Source organism: Parus major, chromosome 12, assembly GCF_001522545.3.
Source record: "Parus major isolate Abel chromosome 12, Parus_major1.1, whole genome shotgun sequence".
NCBI lineage: Eukaryota > Metazoa > Chordata > Aves > Passeriformes > Paridae > Parus > Parus major.
The window spans coordinates 10,526,303-10,546,607 of record NC_031781.1 but is presented as its reverse complement, the minus strand read 5'-3'; the positions used below and the strand labels follow the sequence as shown (position 1 = coordinate 10,546,607).

General features: G+C 42.6%; 1 protein-coding gene across 1 annotated transcript in view; it reads left to right on the top strand.

Annotated features, from left to right (window-relative positions):
- The window catches only part of UROC1 (urocanate hydratase 1), a 36,521-nt gene extending 19,413 nt beyond the window's left edge, over nt 1-17,108 (top strand). The window contains exons 12-20 of the mRNA XM_015641355.2: nt 268-365; nt 614-686; nt 1,766-1,887; nt 6,405-6,475; nt 7,402-7,500; nt 7,936-8,035; nt 10,837-10,918; nt 15,904-16,003; nt 16,635-17,108. Coding sequence (XP_015496841.1) covers nt 268-365; nt 614-686; nt 1,766-1,887; nt 6,405-6,475; nt 7,402-7,500; nt 7,936-8,035; nt 10,837-10,918; nt 15,904-16,003; nt 16,635-16,775 — 886 coding nt within the window. The 3' untranslated portion in view covers nt 16,776-17,108. The remainder of the gene's footprint in view (nt 1-267; nt 366-613; nt 687-1,765; nt 1,888-6,404; nt 6,476-7,401; nt 7,501-7,935; nt 8,036-10,836; nt 10,919-15,903; nt 16,004-16,634) is intronic.
- The last annotated feature ends 3,197 nt before the right edge of the window (nt 17,109-20,305 follow it).

The following is a 20,305-nucleotide window of genomic DNA, read 5'->3' as shown; positions in this document are numbered from 1 at the left end:
AAAGATGTGACACCTCTTCTCTATTTAGTGAAGCTTCCTCAATGACTGTAAATCACTTCAAGATTTGGGGATAACAGGTGTTGTAGAGACTGAAAGCTCATCTCAGTTGATGATCATCATCTCAGTTGATGACTTATGTCTGAATTTATCTGGGGTCTTTTCATTCCCTCTGTCTTCTCCTGCTTCCATGCCTTTGGTTAGTTAATTATATTACTCTTTTTTATATTTCATTGACCTCAAGAATTACTGTTTCCTTCTTTATTTCAGTCTGAAGAGGCATGTGGCTGCTATTAACAAACTAGCTGATAAGGGCATGTTTTTCTGGGATTATGGCAATGCTTTTCTCTTGGAAGCCCAGAGAGCTGGTGAGTAGATCCTGGAGTTATAGGTAGAAACAAGGACAATCCTGCATGCATCTTCATAGCTGTGTATCTCAAGTAGGATAGGGTTATCCACTGTAATTCTAATCTTTAGTCCTTCTTTCTCTCTTGTTCTTTGAAACCCCAACCCTCCCTGGCTGAGGTACAACCTTCATAGGATCTTCTGTGCAGCCTGGTTTTGCATTTTATAGTTTCCCTCCATCAAGTGACTGACTATTAAAATTCTTTTATAGGTGCTGATGTTGCAAAAAAAGGAGCAAATAAAACAGAATTTCGATATCCTTCCTATGTTCAGCACATCATGGGGTATGTTGGGCAGAGTTGGGAATATGCTGTCAAGTACCTTGTGATTCCCTCTGTTCAGAGGGAGAGTACTACAGAAATTAATGCAGATTGACAGTGCACTGTAAGTGATCAAAAGGAGGCAAGAGCAGTAGGAAAATTGCTCTCACAAGTGTTATGCCAGAGTTAATGTAGGCCAGCCATTGTCAAATCAACGCTCTTCACTCCTTTACATGAATAGCTGCATTTTGTCTTTGCACAAATTTTCCTTAAACGGTTCTGCTCAAGAAGAGCCAAGTCACAGCCTCACAGTGTGACTAAAGAAAATTTCACTTCTAGGTGCTAAAAGCTGAGAGCTTGTCTCTTCAGAGAAGTAGAGATCAATTCCAAGTCATCCAAGCCTTGTCTCTGCCCTGAAGTTAAAAGTACGATGGGAACAGGACACTCTTCTGCCCGTGTCACCAGCTGTGCCTCTCACCCACACTGTACATGCTGCTTGTAGAAACAGCTGAGCTCAGGAGATCTGTTGAGGGACTGGATTTATAACTCATTTTTCCTCTGACTCATGCTTAGCTTGCCTATGCCATGTGAATAAGAGCCTGAACGTGGAGTAAGGCCCCAACCAGATTAGATCTTTTCTTCCGGCCCTCAAGTGAAGCGTGTCTCATTATTGTATGCAAACAATGTGGACAGCAAATGAGTCTGGACTCAGGCACTCGGTCAGAACCTGCACTTGTCTGACAGTGTAGATGCACTCAGGGTTAGCCTGGGTTAAGGACACAAAGACTAGGCAGCAGGGAGTGTATATTTGATGAAACTGAAGAAAAGCTGCAATTCATCTGATGATGCACTTGATTGAACTGTCTAACATGACTGTGGAAATTCTGGCCTGACTATACTTTTATATACCAATGGATGGCTGCATGAAACAGCACTGTTTAATTTCTCAATTAATGGTCCTTGATGCTTCTGTTTAGATTAGTGCACTGAAAATGTTTCAAATTCTTCCGTCTCCAGCTAATGAAAGAAAAGCACTGCTAGCAGCCAGGATAAATAAGGAAAGAATTTCAACTATCTCTTAATGAAACATGTTCTCTTCCCAGGGACATTTTTTCCCTGGGATTTGGGCCATTCCGCTGGGTTTGTACCTCAGGTGACCCACAGGACCTTGCTACAACAGATTCCATTGCCATGTCAGTGCTGGAAGATGCCATACGGCAGGGAGGTAAGGCATCATCCCATGCTCCCCTCCCTGGGGGGCTTTTGGAGAGAAAAGGAAACCCAAGAGTTGAAATGTGTGTCAGATTTTGTCTGAAAACATGGAAAACAGGCTCCTCCAGTTTCCATGTAGGCAGGAAGTCTTGTTGTCTAAACTCTTGGTGGGAGTGTAGCCTGTAGGTAAAACAAAAGCATCATGGATGTTGATCCCAAAGCAATTTTGGCTAAGAGCCTTTCTTTTTATTTGTTACAGGTGTTTTTAAACTTTGTCACCTTGAAACTTTTAAGGTGAAACTTTCACCATCAGGTCTCCAAGAGTAATTTAAGGAGTCAAATTGCTTTGTCCCTGTCTCACAGGTAAATGAGGCATGAAAATCTAGGGAGGTTTCAAGAGTTAGCAAGGAGCTCAGCGGCAGGAAACCCAGGTTTCCTGGGTGTGGTGCTCCATCCAGTGTCATTTTTTTGTGATTACAATTTTGAGATCACTTGTTAGTTGATGGACAGCTATTTCTGCTCACTGGTGGAACCAGTTTGGAATAGCTGCATGGCTCTGTATGCTGCTCTAGGATCTAGGAACTGCACTCTTCCACTCTTCACATCCCTGAAACTGGGCTATTACTGATATCCCCTGCTTATGAATGGGAACTGAGACAAAGCTAAGTTTGTGTCAGCAGACATTGATCCTGATCTCCCAGGATGGAGAGGAAGGCCCTACCTTTTTTCCCTTTCTTTGTCTACCTTTGCAGTTACCAGACAGCAGGCTCAAAGGCTTGCCACTGTCCCCGAGCACTGAAGTCCTCTGCTCTTCTGTTTTGAGCAACAAAGTTTGTGCTTTCCAGAATCAACAAAAGACTCTTTGAATTCTGGGGAATCCTGCCAGATCAAAAGGAAATGGATCAGAAATCCAAACCATTTTTTGAGAATGAGAGCATAATAGCTTTTTTTTTTTCCTGGTAATATTGAAATATTTGTTGCTTTTATTTTCATGAAAGACATTGAAATACAAATAGAAGTGTGAACGTTTTGAATGCTCTCCTGTTTGTTCTGGGACAATAAGTACTGGGAGGATCCTGGGTGGTATTTCTGAAAAGGATATACCATGTTCAGATGCCTCTCATTTCTAATAAAACTACTTTTGTCTTCCTATAATGTAAGGCTGGTGTCCAGCCTCCTTTTCCTCCCTAGAGGTGAATTATTGGTGCAGTGGGTCTGACCCTGCAAGGTCCTTGGTTCTGTCTGTTCCCCTCATTTTTCCTGAGGAGTTATTTTCAAGAAGTAGCACTGAAGCATGAGTTGTGTTTAATGCAATACCCAGAAGTGCCTACTCTGTTCTGTGGGTATTGAAACTTCCATGTTTTTAAGCCTGGTTCCTTGGATTTATTGAAGGGAGGGTGAAGTCCATTACTACAGTGCTGGATCTGTCTTCAGAAATCTGCAGTGATTTTTCTGCCATGTACTGCCCTTCCAGAGATGATCTCTCAGGACTGAACCAATGTATGACCTTTGGGTGGTTTGCATTGAAAGACTGGGAAATGAAGCAGTTCCTGTGTGTGCAAGAGTGTGTGGGTGTTTATGCAGATGTAGTGTAAAGCTAGGGAGAGAAGCCTCTTGCACCAACAAAAAACACTGAACTATTGCTTGTATAGCCTTGATTTAAATGAAAAAAAAATTACATATATACACCCAACAGGTGAAAACAGGCTTAAGGGCAAGGGTATTATTCAATTTGTTGTTAAATTTGGCAATGGGAATTTGATTCAAAGAGAAAGAAAAACAGAATTTGATCAGAAAGTAAACAGCCATTCATGCACACATATTCTTGAATAATCCCCTTGCAGTCCACTTTCCATGAGGCCTGGGTTTGGAGCAAATTTTTGGATCTGGATAGCCTCACACATATACATATCTGAAATCTGAGCCTACCTTTGAAATTTATGAAAGAATCTGTTATAAAAACTGAGTGAAAACTCCACAGAGCTGAACTCTGTTGCATTCCAGGTCTAAACCTTTGACTTGGCCTTGAGTCCACTGTTAACCATTCTTCTTCTTTTGTGGAGATGAATTTCTTTCAGAGTTTGTGAGATTTATGTAGTTTTATTATCTTCTTCTAAGCTACCTGAGCTTTTAAGAGGGCCTTTGCATGAGAGATGCAGCACTGATGGTTGGGGTATAACATGGATTTAGGACCTTTGTGGTAGTTTGAAGGCTGAGCTGATGCATAACAATGCAAATCTCTCTAAGGGAGCCAGTCTCTGTGTTCCTTGGGACAATTTCTCTGGGTACACAATGCTTTCCAGTGTATTTTAAACCCTCAGTGTGTACAAGGGTCTATGAAATACCAGAAGCTGTACAGTTGCTTGCCTGACTTCTAAACACATTCCTGTTGGTATGGGAAGGTGGAGGCAGCAGTCTAGCAGATGAGGTACATGGAGTTACTCTACAGTGAAAGTCTTTCTAGAAAAAAATGGTGAGATTTTTTTTTTCAATTGCAGGAAATAAGACTAAATAAAAGGGAGTATTCCTCACTTCCCCAGGGATAGCTGATGAAATCCAACTGTTTATTTGAGCTGGCTGGAAGGGACAGATGTGCTGTGTTGAGATAGGTCCTTGCAGCCAGTATTCTTACCTGGCTTCTCTTCTGGATCTTACCTGGATTCTCTAAGATCTTTTCTGTAAGCATGTGCACTGTGAAGTATAAAATATGGTAAGTGTTCTCTGATACAGCTTATGAAAGTGATAGAAAGGAACACATTCTCTGGGGGTTTTTTGTTTTGTTTTGTTGGGTTTTTTTTTGAGATATTCCAATAAACTGTCATTATATATCTATAGTAAGCTAAGTGAACAGTACCCATTATCTTATAAAGGCTGCTTCCTTAAAGCTTCTGAGTGGCAGCACAATCCTATTAGGACAGCACTAGCAGCTGTTTCATCTTTCACTCCCTGCAAAGTGAAGTGCTGACATGTTAATCCTCATTGCAGAGTTTAGAAGCTATCACTTGAAGCCAACCTCTCAAGCACTGACAGGTCTTTTTAGCATCATTAAAGCTCTTGGTATGGAAGGCCTGCCTCTGCAGGAACGAACATATTTTTCATTTCCCTTAAACAATGTGTTTTGACACAGGTTCAGTGTGAGCTTCTTACATTGTCCTTTTTCTTTTTTCTAGTTTTACCCTGCATTACTGCTGTCATACTGCCTAGTGCAGAAGCAGTAGTCCACACACTCTTCTCAGGGACCAATTCAAGTCAGCAGTGTGCAGTTTCTCCAGCTTGACTTTGAGATATGCGTTATCTGTACGTTATAATTTGCCATGAAGAGCGGGGAAAGCTGGGAAGTAACAGAGAACATTCTGTCTTGGCATCTGCAGACATGATTGACTTGAAGCTCCAATGCAGGAACAGGTCACTGTGGCTCAGCTGTTGTCACAGGCCAGATGAGCCCTGGTAGCTGAGTGTGACCCTCAGGGCAAGGTAATGTGGCATAGTTTAGACCACAGAGAAAGAGCTTACAGACAGTAGCTTCTGCAGCCACAGTGACCCCATCTGAGCTGTAAAACCCCCTAAATGAGGACAGTCAAACAACATTTCTCTCATTCCTTTCCCCTAACCCTTTTGTGACTCACTCACTACAGATGCTGCGGTGCCCTTGGAGGCAGCTGATTGTGCTGAGGTCACCATGTATCTGACTGATATGTGCCATATTTCACTGTCTTTCTGTTCTTTATTCCTATTCCTTTTTAGTTTGGCTGATTGAGATGGAATGAGACAGATAAAAATGAAAAGAGAAGCTGGAGAATGCTAATCTATTACATAGAAATGTCTTCTTAGGTAACATATACACCTAAACAAGGTGTAGGGAGGATTTATACATAAAGTAACTGCTGCATAATAAGTTTTCCTGTGTGGTTTTTGTTCCACAGAAATGTGAGACAAATACAAATACATACTAATCTCTTCATTGGATAAAAGACCTCAGTTTTACCTTGGAAATCTCCAAGGACTGTGTTGTACAGAATAACTGCTGTGTAAATCTGTATCCCAGATATGGTGTCCATTGGTGTAACTTATCCTCAAGTGTGTGTTGCAAGCTGCTTTTGAGAATTTCTGCTGGCTGCCTCAAAGGAGTTATTCACTATGTGGTACAAGGTTGGATTCTAGTACCCAATATCACGGAGTTTGATGAAACTACTAATCTAGCAAAGATGAGTAATAGATTTGCATTAGAAGGCAATAAAACAGGACACCAAAAATGGACAGTACATGTAAACCATATTTCAAGGTTTAATTTAGTTTGCTGAAGATCCAAGTGGGAGTTACCATTCCAGCTGTCCTCTGAGTGGCATCTTGTACCTTTCTCTAAATACATGATGCAGTTGCTGCATCAGCTGCTTTATACAGCATTTCCTATATGCGTGCTTGTATCTGAGAGTAGAATGTGACTCCCTAATGCTGCCAGATGAATTAAGTAAATTTAGAACATATTGCATTAATTTTCAAACTGTACTTTTTCTTGTTTTCTCTTGCAAGTGAGCACATCTGTGAAGCAGCAGTACCATGACAACATCCGCTGGATTCGGGAAGCCGGCAGGCACAGCTTGGTAAGTGCACAACCTCCTGCAGCAGATGTGGCTGCTCCTGGTCCTGAATGCAGTTCTTGCATGCTGGGGTCAAAAGCAGGAATGGACAGGAATGAAAACATAGTCTGTAACTCTTGGGGCTGACAATTGAAACCCTTCTTTTCACAGCAGGATTTTAGGTTGAGCTGAAGCAGCTCTTTCCCTTCACTTCCTCATCTGGAAATGTTAAAATAATCCAGCAATATCTTCTCTTGGATCTGGAGTGAAACATATCTGTGGTTCACCCTCCACCTCAGCTGTAACCACCTTTCTTTCACAGTGCTATTCAGAATATCCCCTTGGCATTGCTGTGGACCAAGCTCCTCACATGTGCAGTTCCCATAGCCCTTTCCAAAATAGATGATGGGGCTTGAGAGCTGCCATCCTCCTGCATTATGGGAAGCAGGACAGGACACCAGTGGCTCTTCCTTTGTTTTCCTTTTCGGGCAGGCTGTCCCTGTGAAGCCAACAAGGGATGCTGTAGAGCACATATGTGCACTCCTAATCTGGAAGCACAGCAGAGCTGTGCAGGGCAGATGTTCTTTGCTACATTTCTCTTCTCTTCCAGCCCACCATCACCAGTTCCAAACCTCTGCTTCTCAGCTGTTGGTAAGGGATTTGTTGATAGGGGGATTATAGTCTAGCAATCAGGTTGAGTTAAAATTGGAATTTACTGGACACTAGCAGCTGGATACAGAAATACATCTCATAGATTGTGTGAGTGGAGATAAAACTAAGTTCAAAGAGGGATTTAATTTTTTTTTTCTGGAAGCTGGATGTTGGTGAAGAAATAATCTGCACTTTCTTCTATAGAAGGAAAGGGGTCATTCCTGTGACTCCATTCATCTGGGGTCTGAAGATAAGCCAGTTGCAGAGAACCTTATCCCTTTGTCATTTTTCTTTTCCAGGTCGTTGGCTCTCAAGCCAGAATCTTATATTCTGATCAGAAGGGTCGTGTGTCTATAGCTGTGGCTATTAATCGAGCCATTTCTGAAGGAAAGATTAAGGTTTGTCTCCCATGTTTTGATATGCTCTGGTTATTGTGTTTAATATCTGAGACTGGGCTGGCAGGTGGGAAAGGAGAGAGCTTCAAGCAGTGAGAGCAGAAGTGCCTGTCATTTACATGAGACCAGTTTGTGTTAGAGCTCAGTCCTCTCTGCCTCCCACCAGTATTGTGCTCTGTCACACAACACGACACGAGGTGGGTTTAGAAACTCTCTGAAATTTTGTTTCATGATGAGACTGCCTAATTTTCTGCTTGGACACCTACAAGCACAACTTATCATTCTGTGATTTGTTGAGAGCACAAACAGGGACTCTAACTCCTTAGCAGGGCCCCAAATATTAAGACTTAAGACAGAAGTGAATTGCGCAGATAATGGTCCTCAGTAGCAGTGTCAATCTGTGAAGGATTCCACTGTCTTGTCCTTGGCTTTTTCCAGGCTCCAGTAGTCCTCAGCAGAGATCACCACGATGTGAGTGGGACTGACAGCCCTTTCAGAGAAACGTCAAACATTTACGACGGATCAGCCTTCTGCGCAGGTCAGTGGAACAGCTGAGACTTGTCTGCCTGGGTCAGCAAGGAAATGACTTTAAAACAGAAATAGCTCTTTCATGCAACATTTTTTAAATGTTTTGTTTAAAAAACACCCTTTAATCTCAATTAATCAGATTTCCTGAGAAGCTTTGTGGGATTTAACAGTGATACAGACACGAATGTGGAGCTGGTTACATAGAAGAGGTTCTGAACACTGCTAGAAATTCCATGGAAATGCACCAGATGTATCTGCATACAAAGGGAGAGCAGTCTCAGAGGACTGTGTCTTCTGTTTGATTTTAATTTTGAATCACTATTTCAAACAGGTGATCTGATTACAGTCATATTTCCTTGGAATCCACAGGCTCAAAATCAGGTTTATAATAATATCTTGTTTAAAGCAAAGAGGTTCACAGCTGTTTTCATTCGATTGCCCGAGGACTCAAGAAAACGGTCTGGACTTTCTGAAAGGGATTTTTTTGGTCATAAGGGAATATTGATAGTAAAGGCATAAGAATAAATGTCAGATCTTGCTGCTCACTTAAAGTGTGACTGTGGGCAAATCATGTAGATTTTATCTGCAAAAAGAGCCTTTAATTCTGCACACCTGACCTGTGCTAACCAGACGCTGCTTTTCAGTTTGTGAAACCATCTTTGAGAGAAATAGACCCAAGAAATATCAGGTTGGAGACCTGAAAAAATGAATGAAGCACTAAGCACTTTTTAACCCTAAATCTTCCTCAATTTTCCATCTGTAAAGTGGAAATTAGGGTAATAGCTTTAGCCCAGTGGTGTTTCTGTATGTCATGAACTGACAATCACAAAGAGGTGTGAGATTGGAGGATCTGCTGCTGTAGAAGGAGAAATTATGATAGAGGAAGCTGAGCATATTGAATTACTTCCATTATGGGAATTCATAATAGAACCAAATTATGGCTCAATTTTAAGGGGAAAAGTTCCCTGTTAACTGGGTTTCCTGGTGAAATGAGGCTTTTAACTGTGTCCATCAGTCCCACTTCAACACTTTTTGAGCATGTTGGCTAGTTCTAATAGGCCAAATAGATAGATGCCTTCAATAATGTTTGCTTCTGACAAGCTGAGAGAAAATGGTGCAGCTGCACAGAGAACAGAAATTCAAAGTAATGTCCCCATCTTAGCAACGTAAGTAATCATTAGGCAATGCCCTCAGAAGAGGGCAATAGAAACAAGGCTTGATAAACCCCATTGCTCATCATGCTTTGTGGTTTTCTTTGCATTTTGTGATTTATGTCATCCATTTGTCCTCTTCAAGGGCTTATCTAAAGCCTGTTGGCCACTGATATCACTGATCTTTAAAACCAGGCCTAAATTTGTTTGACCAGATGAGCCTCTGGAGACAATAAAAGAACACCTTAGGTCTTCCTCTCTCCCTTCTATCCTGTTGTTTTTGCACAACTTTTGAGCTGGTTTGGGTGAAATTTGCTCCTCTTTAATACACACAACATTTCCAAAATGTTTGTTTGTCTCATTTTGTTTTAAAGTACCTCAGGCTGATGGGTTATTGCTGCTCTGCAAAGTGTTTTCAGCACTGACATTTGCAGCCAATGGCCTTTATCAAAGCCAAGGAGCAGCAAGTTATTGCATTGTTAGTTCACTCCTTGTCCAACCTCCACTCTTATCAGGCCAGTGGCTGAGGAGAAAATCTGTGCATTAGAGAATATGGTGATTTAGATCTCTCCCATTCAATCTCGACAGCTCTGTAATTATGATAATTGCGTTATTAAAGTGACATAATGTCAGATAAAAGATGCCATAATGGAGCTTTTGAAAGGGTTTAACATAGATTAGCACTCAAATAAACTCATTTTTCCATCAGACACATAGCTGTACGTCTGCAGATGTGGCTGGTGGGGATATTGTTGTTTTACTCTTATTTTTCCTGTTAAAAATATGATGAACTATGTATTGAATCTTTCCTGAATTAAATCTGGATGTTTTCAGTAAATTTTACTCTTATCATCTATGTGCACCTCTTTCCACCTCTCTGGGTATATGCTTTAGTACAAATTGCAGTGTATATACAAAATTCTAGTGAATATTTCAGTGGAAACAATGCACTAATTATATCTGTTTGCTAAATTATGTTTCTTTGGGGGTTTTCATAGACAAAACTTCTTAGTGGTTTCAGCAGTTCCTGTTCAGGATAAAATTCCCACATGTTCAGAGAATTGGGGTGGATATCATTTTCATCCCAACTTTTGTCTCCAAAATGCAACTCCTTAGCTTTAGGCTGGCTCTCTGCACAGGGCTGAAATAACTCTGCACTCTGATCTGAAAATGTTTCAAACTTCTGAGAACTGCAAGGAGTGTAATGTTCCAGGTGCCCTGCCCATTTTGAATCCATACACATGGATGTGCCCAGCCTGTTCTTCCGTGACTGAGGTATCCCAAAGGGGTGCTCAGTATTTCTCTCCACCCTGAGTATTTCTCTCCACCTCTCCACCCTATCTCAGAGCTGAAGAGCAGTAGGTCCTTCAGCTGCTTGTGTTGGAGCCAAATGCAGGAATCACCACCCTCCTCATAAACCACAGAGTAAAATTGGCATTTGTTTCCTCCCAAGTCAGGACAGAGAGTGGGAGACAAATCTCTCTTGCCTGTTGCTCCCAGGAATGAGATGTTCAGTGTGTATCTGTGAAAGAAGCTGTGAGTGAAACCTGCCTCCAACCCTGCCTTCCCACAGCCCCAGTGAAGGTGGCAGTGGAAGGAGGGAGCAGCAGAACACAGAAATGAAGGTGGCCCATGAGTAACACCTTTGCTCTCCTCCCAGACATGGCAGTGCAGAACTTCGTGGGGGACTCGTTCAGAGGAGCCACCTGGGTCGCGCTGCACAACGGGGGTGGAGTTGGCTGGTAAGAGCTTGTTTGTGTTCCTAAAGCTCTGAATCCTTCTCCTACTGCTGTGTGTGTGTGTGGGGAGAGACAGGAACTGCTGGAGATGTGTAGTACCAGAGGAGAACTGTGTTGTGGTGGTGGGAAGGACGGGTTTGGAAACAAGGACTGAAAGGACAAATTATAAAGCAAAGTATGGTGTTGTATGACTATTTCTAATTAATGCTCCCATCTCCAGAAAAGTGTTTTGAACTGGCCACAGCACAGTTTGAAGAGCTTAATTTGCTGAACAAGGACAGTCTGCTGTGGTCTTTTTGAACAGATCCTGCTTCCATCATTGTCTTCACACATGCACAGCCAGAGTGTCAGTGGATGGATTATGTTCAGGTCTCCTCTTAAGCTGTATTTAGGACCCCAATATAAATGATCCTGTGCTGAAATGCAATGGGGGGTTATTGAGACAAACCACCTCAGGTGCCAACCCCAGTCTTTTTCTCTCTGCTTGTGCCTGGTAGCATTAAAGACCACAGCCAAGTAAGGGCTGGATTAAACACCTCCTTCACATGACATGCAGAACTCAGACACATGCCTGAACTGAAAAGCAGAATGAAAGAAATTTTCTAAATGGAGATGGAAATTAATCTCCTCCATATGGCACTGAAAGGCTACCTGGATTGGAGAGATGCAGGAAAGCCTGGCCACACTGCAGTCTTTAGTTCTGGTTGTACTTTCCAGCATATTCCTGCAAAGCCTCTCCCATTTTACACTCATGTCTTCATTTAGTAGTACCGACAGGTACAACCCTCTGTTAAATACTGTGGTGAACTCTCATGCTTCCCTGTTTCAAACAGTGCTGGAATATGCCAGAAAAAGCAAGCCAAAAAACTCGCAGCAGATGTTGTCCTCAGAGACATTTTAGGATAATTAATTGTAATTCATCTGGATGAGATGAATATAAAAAACATCCCTTCAGGTCAGCTGCAGAACTCCCTCACTGCACCCATAATTCCTTTGATTTCTGTGATGTAACTACTGCATAGAAGGGTGCAAGAGAGCAAATCTGAACAATGGGAAAAGAAAGCTTTCTGAGGATTTAAGTACATGGAGTAAAGATTAGCCTTTGATGATTTCAGTGATAAGGACCCACAGCCATGATTTCATTCACAATTTCCATAATTCTGAATGGAAAACACATACCAGAATGTCTCCCTACTCTGGTCATCTCAGTCTGAGGGTCCAGAGGTAGCACCAGACAAGTTCTGTCTAAATTTCCTCAGCTGAGTTTAACCTTTTAAAATATCTGCTTGTGAAATACAAGCAAAGAAAATAACTTTTCACAACATGTTGTATTTGAGATATTTTTATGACAATTCTAATTATTGGAGTTGCTAAAATAAGTGCTAATGCCATGAATGTTCTGTGCATTGAAGATGGTTAATTCAGTGGATGCAAATGATCCTATTCCTTTCTGATCTCTCTAAGGCCAGTCCTTCCAGGACACTTTTACCCCTCTGTGCCATTCAAAGGCAGCTTGGCTGAATGGTGAGACTGCCCTTAGTTCTGGAAAACTGGCCCTGACCACACTGCAATTTCAATTATACTGTTTTAGTTGTTTTGTAAGAGGAGTTACATCCATTTTGCCACAAGGCAGAGCAGATTTATGCTGTAATTTATGTAACACATCACAAAGTTAGTGTGTGGCTATTCACTGAAATGAAAATTTCTCTGGAAAAACAGGGTTTGGTTCTCCTTTTCGTCATTTCTTATGGCTGCTTGGGGGCTTGTCATTGCAGAACAGCATCTGCTCACCTTGTTCTTGGAGCAGTCATAGCTCTCTGTGATCAAATTACTCTGCCTCAGTGAAGAATGCACCTGAAAATTAGGTGTGTCTCTGCAGAGCCTTACCAAGCCAGCATGCTGAGCTCTGCTGTGGTGACATGTTGTGTCATTAAGTGCCCTGGAGAGCCCCCAAAGCCAGGCCAGGCAGGTGGTTCTGCTCGCCTTAACTTATGCGGCACCACCCTGGCTGGAGAAAGGGCTGCACCCCTGTGCCTTCTGAGGACAGGGAGGAATAATCTAAAGGTGGCAAAAGAAGCAAAACAGCTCCCAGCCATAAAAAGTTGCTTTCTTTGCCTGGAAAAGACAGATACCTTTAGTTTTTGACCCTGTTTTGCCTTTTTTCTGGAGCACTAAAAATCCACCTGACTTTGCCATAAGGAAATCTCCACGTTTGATAAACTCTTCTTGTCATCAACTGAGTTGGAATTGTGAAAGTGGAAGTTTATATATCTTTATAAAACAAAAATACATGTGATTAGAGAGAAATCCAGTTGTTATTGGCAAGGTTCTGCCCTGGGAGTTCAGACATGGGTAATTTCACTGTGTTTAGCTGCCAGTCCTCCCTGCAGAGGCTGGGCTTGCCTGGAACTGCTGGCAGATCAGCTGTGCTTTCCCATTGAGACTGCACAAGTGCCTTTTACATGCTTTATTTTCTGTTACAGCCTTGTGGGACAAACAGGAAAAGCAGGATTAATATTTATTTAGCTGGAATCTGCATCACATGTACTCTGAGAGAGATTTAAGATTAACATGGTCTTGACTATAATTACAGCAAATGATTGTTCATTTTTTGCTGCCTGTTTGTTTGCAGGAGAATGTATATTAGCACAGCCTGGATAACTGTAGTAACAAAAAGGCAGTAACAAAGGCAGAAGTGCAGAATTGATCTGCACTGTTGACAATGTGACATCTTGATTGTGAGAGAGGCCTTGTTTTCTTTGATCATCTGAGAAGGAGACATCTGGAAATTATAGGAGGTAGCTTAGGTCAAAATGCCACATGTTTCTTTAATTACCTGAAAATGTGACCCAATACTAATGAAGGCAGAGAGAAATTTTGGTAGAAAATCCATCATGACAAATGTTGGTATTTAGTGTAGGAGTGATTTTAGGCAGTAGAATGGATCCTGGTGAATGCTTTAGATTTGCACCGGAGTAACTTCATGGAAATCGATGGAAAAGCTTTAAATTTACCAGCTGCAAGCAGATCAGCTGCTCCTTGTTCATGCCTAAGCTTCAAAGGATGCTCTTTGGGATACTGTGGGCAGAGGGAAATCTTGCCACTGAAAGAACATCATCCTCCTACATGGCATATCTTTATAAAGCACTGGTCCAGAGGTCTGGGTTTCTGTGGCTTTGAACTCTGACAGTAAAGAGTAGTGCTCTGTTCTTTGGTCTCTGTACACAGGAGCAGCAGAGCATGGTGGAGTAACTGGCCCTGGCACAATTACATTTGTTGTCATCCAGTCTGGTCCCTTCTTGAACATGAACTATTCAAAAACTAGAATTTGCAAGAAATACAGATGTTTGGCTGTTTGTATTCATCCCCAGATGAGACTAAGAGCAGAACTAGTGAAAGACTTCAAACAGTAAAAACAGCCTGGGTATTAAATTCCAGGCTGAAAAGAGTTGACAGTATCAATCAAAAAGAATAATTTTATTTTGAAGAGTCAGATCTTACAATATTCAAACGTCTCAATTGAACTCATGACTTTGAAACAAATTTTCCAGTTAAAAACCTAATTCATTCAGTGATGTTCTGCTGTAAGAACTGTCACTTTCAAGAAAACTCTGCCTTTCAACAGAAAATGCATTTGTACTAGTGACATGGAAAAGTGAAGGGAATTCAGAAAATGGTAGTGTGATGATGGTGAGATGTGGAGCCCTGTGTTCCTTGCTGAGCTCTGTGATAGGGTCCTACTTAGCACACAGGTACTGTATATAAGTAGTAGGAAGGGAATTAACACCACATGAGTAACAACATTCCATTGAAACTGAGAAAATGTGAGTTCTAGTTTCAGGAAGTAGATCTCAGGTCTGTGAGGCTCTAGTTTAGCCTCAATTCCCTGTTTCCTCAGAAGCTCAAGTTACTGCTGGAAAGTACACATTAAGAAACAATTCCTTCCTGGACTGGAAGACTCTCAACTCCTATCTGATTAATGGACATGTCTGATGTTGTTCCATGTAAATTTTGTAAACTTATATTAACTATAGAACTCAGAGGACAAAATCCTGACTCCAGGGATTTCCATTAGTCTCTCATACCATGTACTGATGTGTGACATGCCCTGTTCCTCAGGTATTGCTGATGTGAGCTCTAATGGCAAAACTCTCACAGATTTACAGCAAGATTAATCTCCCAGCTGCATCCACCACTATTCACCATATGCCATGGAATGGGAGCTCAAGCAGGCCAGATTCTGAAGTCAAGACAAGATGTTTTGCTCTACGTGTTTTCCCTGTCCTTTAAAACCAGACTGTTATTTCCCTCAAGAATAATCTGTTAGTTTAAACATATTTCTGTTCTTCTTCTGCCAATAAGTCTGCTTCCTGAAAAGTTGGCACTGATGTATTTAAACATCTCTGTATCTCATACAAAATGAATGACTCTTTTGGAAATGATTGAGGCAGATGTGTATTAAGTGGTGGTTAACACTTTTTTAATAAAATGCTTATGCTCTGTCATTTGTCCCAAGAGAATATAAATAGATCCATCTGTCTGCTGCTGAAAGTACACTGTCACCCTCAGGATCCTGGCTAGGTGGTAGCTGTAGTGCAGCAAACATGAGGAACTTAACCTTTAAAAACACCCTGAGACAGGTAAATCTCTGGCCCATCAGATCTGTTAACCTTTTTTCACCTGTTTTCAGAGCCAGTACGCAGTGCAGGACTCAGGAGATACAGAGCAAATTTAATTTTTGGTGTCCCTACTAGCTGGGCATTATAAGAACGGTGGGCTAGGTTTGCTGCAGATCAGGAAATTCAGACTTTGCCTGCTAAACACTCTTTTTCTTTTTTCATAAGTATAAAACATCGCTGATAGTCTCTTATTCAGAATAATTTTTGTATTCCCATCCTATTTGCAGTACAACTGAACAAATTAACTCCTGTAAATTTGTGGTATTGGTTTGAATTATTTCTGTTTCATTCTCTCACGTTTTATTTTAGGGGTGAAGTGATCAATGGGGGATTTGGCCTGGTTTTGGATGGGTCCAAGGAAGCAGAAGAACGAGCTAAGATGATGCTTAGCTGGGATGTTTCCAATGGAGTAAGCACAATTCATATATGTATGAGTTAATTTTATTAACTTTACGCTTTAATTTTTATTTTTTATTTTTTTTTTAATCTGGGGAATCTTGCTTGTACACAGATCAAAACACAGAGTTTTGCTGATGGAAAAGGGGTTTATGATTTCTCTAGCTGTTGGTAGAATTTCACCCTTCCATGCTGGCACAGAGTTTGGTTCCTTGATTTCATAGTTGAAAATGCATTGAAGTGACATTTTCCTTTTGAATTTAAAAGGAAATATTTATCCCACTAAAAAGGCACTGACTGCCTAAATGACACTGTTATCTAAAGCTAGTTTTACAGAGCTGGGATGGAGTGCACAATTACTTCTGGTGAGGGAATTCTGTAAGTTTTTAAGGTACCTGTCTCTACCAGTGTTTATCTGTCCAATGTTATGCATGGAAAAGTACCATGTCTACCCAAATACCACTCATAAAATTGAAATATTACAAAAATTACTTGCAAAATCAGAAGGGAATCTAAAAACTGGCAGAGGGCTGAAAGATTTATTGTGACGAGTTGGGTGCCAGTGTTCACGCAAATATGGTGCAAGGTGGGTGTGGCAAGAGAAATGTCTGATTTTTACACCCCTTCATTCTGCTGTCTGACAGGTCGCCAGGCGCTGCTGGTCGGGAAATGCCTTTGCTTATGAAACCATCTGCCAGGCAATGAAGGAAAATGGCACACTGAGGGTGACTCTCCCTCACAAGGTGGTGGATGAGAACATCTTGGAGCAAGCCGTGAAACATTAGTGGTACTCCCAGTGCAATGTTGCTCTTGCAGATATAATTGAAGTTGCTTCCTTGATATCCTGCTCTGCTCTCTGGCCAAATGATAAAAGCCTTGCAAATGTCTGTTCCACGTGAGTTCTCTTTTTTTTCCTTTCTCTTACTTATTAATGGGACAAATCTGTTTGTGTTTGTGACAGGTCCACCAGGAACAGTCTTTTCACCAACATATTTGGAACAATGTTTGCAATAAAAAACTGTTCATGATGGGAATGGAATGGGAATTTTTTCCCTGAAAATTAAATGGAAAAAAAAAATCCCCCAGCAATAAAACACTTATTCCTGTTAATATATAAATGAGTGTGTGCTGTCCTGTCTCATGCTGAGCATGGCGCTTTCACAGCACACAGGCTTCATTTGGACATGAACACAGTGGCAGCAGTCCCTTGTCTGAAGAGATCTTCCCTTAGCTCTGGAATGTCACTGGCACTGTATGCATTACCTTTTGGATGTAAAGGGGTGCTCACACATAAACCTGCCTGTGCTGCTGCAGAGGGGATGTGATGAGCTGCAGTCTCAGGACAGCACACAGTCCTCAGGACTGTGAAACTCTACCCCTGCTAGAGCCCATGCTACCCACAGGTGAGCACTCTGCAGCTCTGCATTGCTGCTAAGGAAAGGGAAGTGTTTATTTTGAATCACAAATGAGTTCTTTACTCTGTTCACGTACTGTGTCTGTCTCCAGATGAACAGTGAGAGTCTGGCATCTGCTTGAAACCGAGCCTTCTGTGAAGTACAATCTGCAGTTGATAGGAAAGGCTTTACATTATGGAAAAAACCCACCCACATTGCCAATTTATATGATTGAGATGGGAGTAGTTGTCAGGCACATTTGACAGCCTTTGCTTTGACATATGTTATGCATTACCTTATTAATAATCACAGTGGACTAGGTCCAAAGTTAGGGTACTGGTATTATGTGAAACCACTCTAATCTTCATAGCCCAAAACCACTGGTGTTTCTTGCTTTGTCAAGAGGAACAACCAGAAAATACTAGCTTTTCTTGTACCGAGGAATGTAGAGCTGTTCCATAGACTCATCTCAATTCTGAGTTGAAAATATACCACAGACAAGATGCTGAAGAAATATTTATCACAAATTCTTCACCTTTGTATTATTCAGTACTGGGGTGCCTGCCAGCATCATCTACCAGTTCACCTTTACATCCCAGGCACAAAAGGAACCTTATTTTTGTCCTAGCAGCCTTATTGCCCAGAAGACATAACCTTACCAGTGTAGCCATGTTTAATGTCTCCCTGAGAGTTTATAATTCTGGACTGCCTGTAGGGACACACAGAACCCATATGTATGAGTGTTATGAACAGCTACATGTTGAAATTCAGATTATGAAGTCTATTAAATAAGGCAGCATGAGTTAAGGTAAAAGGGGGTACAGGAAGGCAGTGAACTGGCAAGCAGTTATATATGACTTCACTGGAATTTATTTCAGTGATGTAGTATGTAGCTATATGTAGATGTTTAAGTCTATTTTGGTCTTTTAAGTGCAAATCTTAAGCACCTAACAAATGTGAACTGGCTGGGGTGTACAATACCTCTGGGAGGGCACAGGGAAACACTAACCTGTTTCTGCCAGGGGTGAAATAGCAGGGGGTTTCCAGCACACAGAAACCATAACCAACCTCAGTGGAAAGCTCCTTTTCTGAGCCCTGCTGAGTCTCAATTTATCTGTCCTCTACTGGCTTGCAGAGAAGCTGAGACTGTGAATAGGCTATTGTGGTGCTGATGTCATTTCTAGGTAGCTGACCTCGCTGCTGGACAAAGGGAGAAGAGTTTTAAATCCATCCATCTGTAGGCAGTGCATCGGATCTGACCTGGGCAGGGGATGTACAATCTGTGAATTTCTGCAGTGCAGTGAAGTCTCAAGCTTGCCAGGCTGAACCATCCTTCCTATGAATCTTAGCACCTTAATGCTTTCCAAAAATACAGACCCTTATCCTGAGAACCTCGTGAATTGTTGCAGATGGAGGCAAGAGCTTGGTGATAGGTTTTACATCCTTCAACCAGGGATGCACCTTTGTGTTAAGCAATAAACTCGGGTGCAGACCTATCTTTTCCCAGCAGTGTGAAGGAAGGTACTGCAAACACCTCCACAGAGAGATTGGGATGACTGGGGCCACCAAGGACAGGGAAGACCTACATGCAGTGGCACTCAGCCCAGTGTACCACAGCTCTGGGTGTACCACAGCTCCAGCTTCCCTGCAGATGAGTGTGCCTGGCCAGGGTTCACACCCTGGCTGGAGGGGGTTTGATGCTCAGAAAGGAGGAATAATCTGAGCAAAAGGATCATAGCACCATCTGCTGGGACTGCTCACCAGTCCCACAGCAGCACGGAACTGGTAAATTTCCCATAGCAAACACGGGATAATTTTACCTTTTCCTTGAGTGCTGGAAAGCCATAAGGCAGCTGAACATTCTCCCAAACGAAAGCTTTATTCAAGAATAAATAAATAATAATAATAAAGCATTAATTGAATTTCTTTTTTTTTTTCTTTTTTTTTTGTTGCTGGTCCATCTTGGGTGATGGTGTGCCATGGTGATGCTTGAACAGTGACTTTGCACTGCCTAGGGCTGGCCCATAGTGCTGTTTCCATATTTCCACTCATGGAATGCAGGGTGTGCTAAAGCATTTTCCCCTCTCAGCTCTCTGAGCTGCACCTTTAGCATTGCTCCCACACGTCCAGGGACACAATCCTCCCCTGCTACTTGTGAGACCACATCTGGGATGCTGTGCCCAGCTGTGGGCTCCTCAGTATGAGGAAGACATGGAGCTACTGGAGAGGGTTCAGTGAAGGGCCACAAAGGTGATTTGAGGTCTGGAACATCTCTCTAATGTGGAGAGACTGGGGGAGTGAGGCTTGTTTATTCTAGAGAAGAGAGAAGGGATCTCATGAATCCATATAAATATCTCCAAGTTAGGTGCTGTGGTGCCCAGCAACAAGATGAGGAGCAATGGCCATAAACTAAGACATGAAAAGCTTCACCTCAACATAAGGAAGAACTTCTTTACCCTGAGGATGGCTGAGCAGTGGAACAGCCGTCCAGGGATGGCGTGGAGTGTCTCTGCAGCCACCCAAACGCCACCTGGACGTGTTCCTGTCACCTGCTCGCGGTGACCCTGCCTTGACAGGGTGGTTGGACTCTTCTGGGATTCTTCTGGGGCTCCTCCGGGCCGTTCACAGGGACACCATCACAACCCGCAGGGCGTGACCCGACTCCAGGAGTGCCACGCCGGGTGTCGCACGGGCCGCTCCCCGCTGCGCTATTCCCACCCGGGACAGCCCGCTCCGTCCCGTCCGCGACTCCGCTCTCCGGGTTTTCCCGGCGCCGCCCGCGCCGCGCCCGCTCCGCGAATCCGCGCTCCGCGTTTCCGCTGCGGCCCGCACCGGCCCCGCCCCGCGGCTCCGGTTTCAGGCGCTGCTACAGGGACCCCCAAGATGGAAACGCAGGGGCTGCCGGCCGCGGAGGCGGCCCG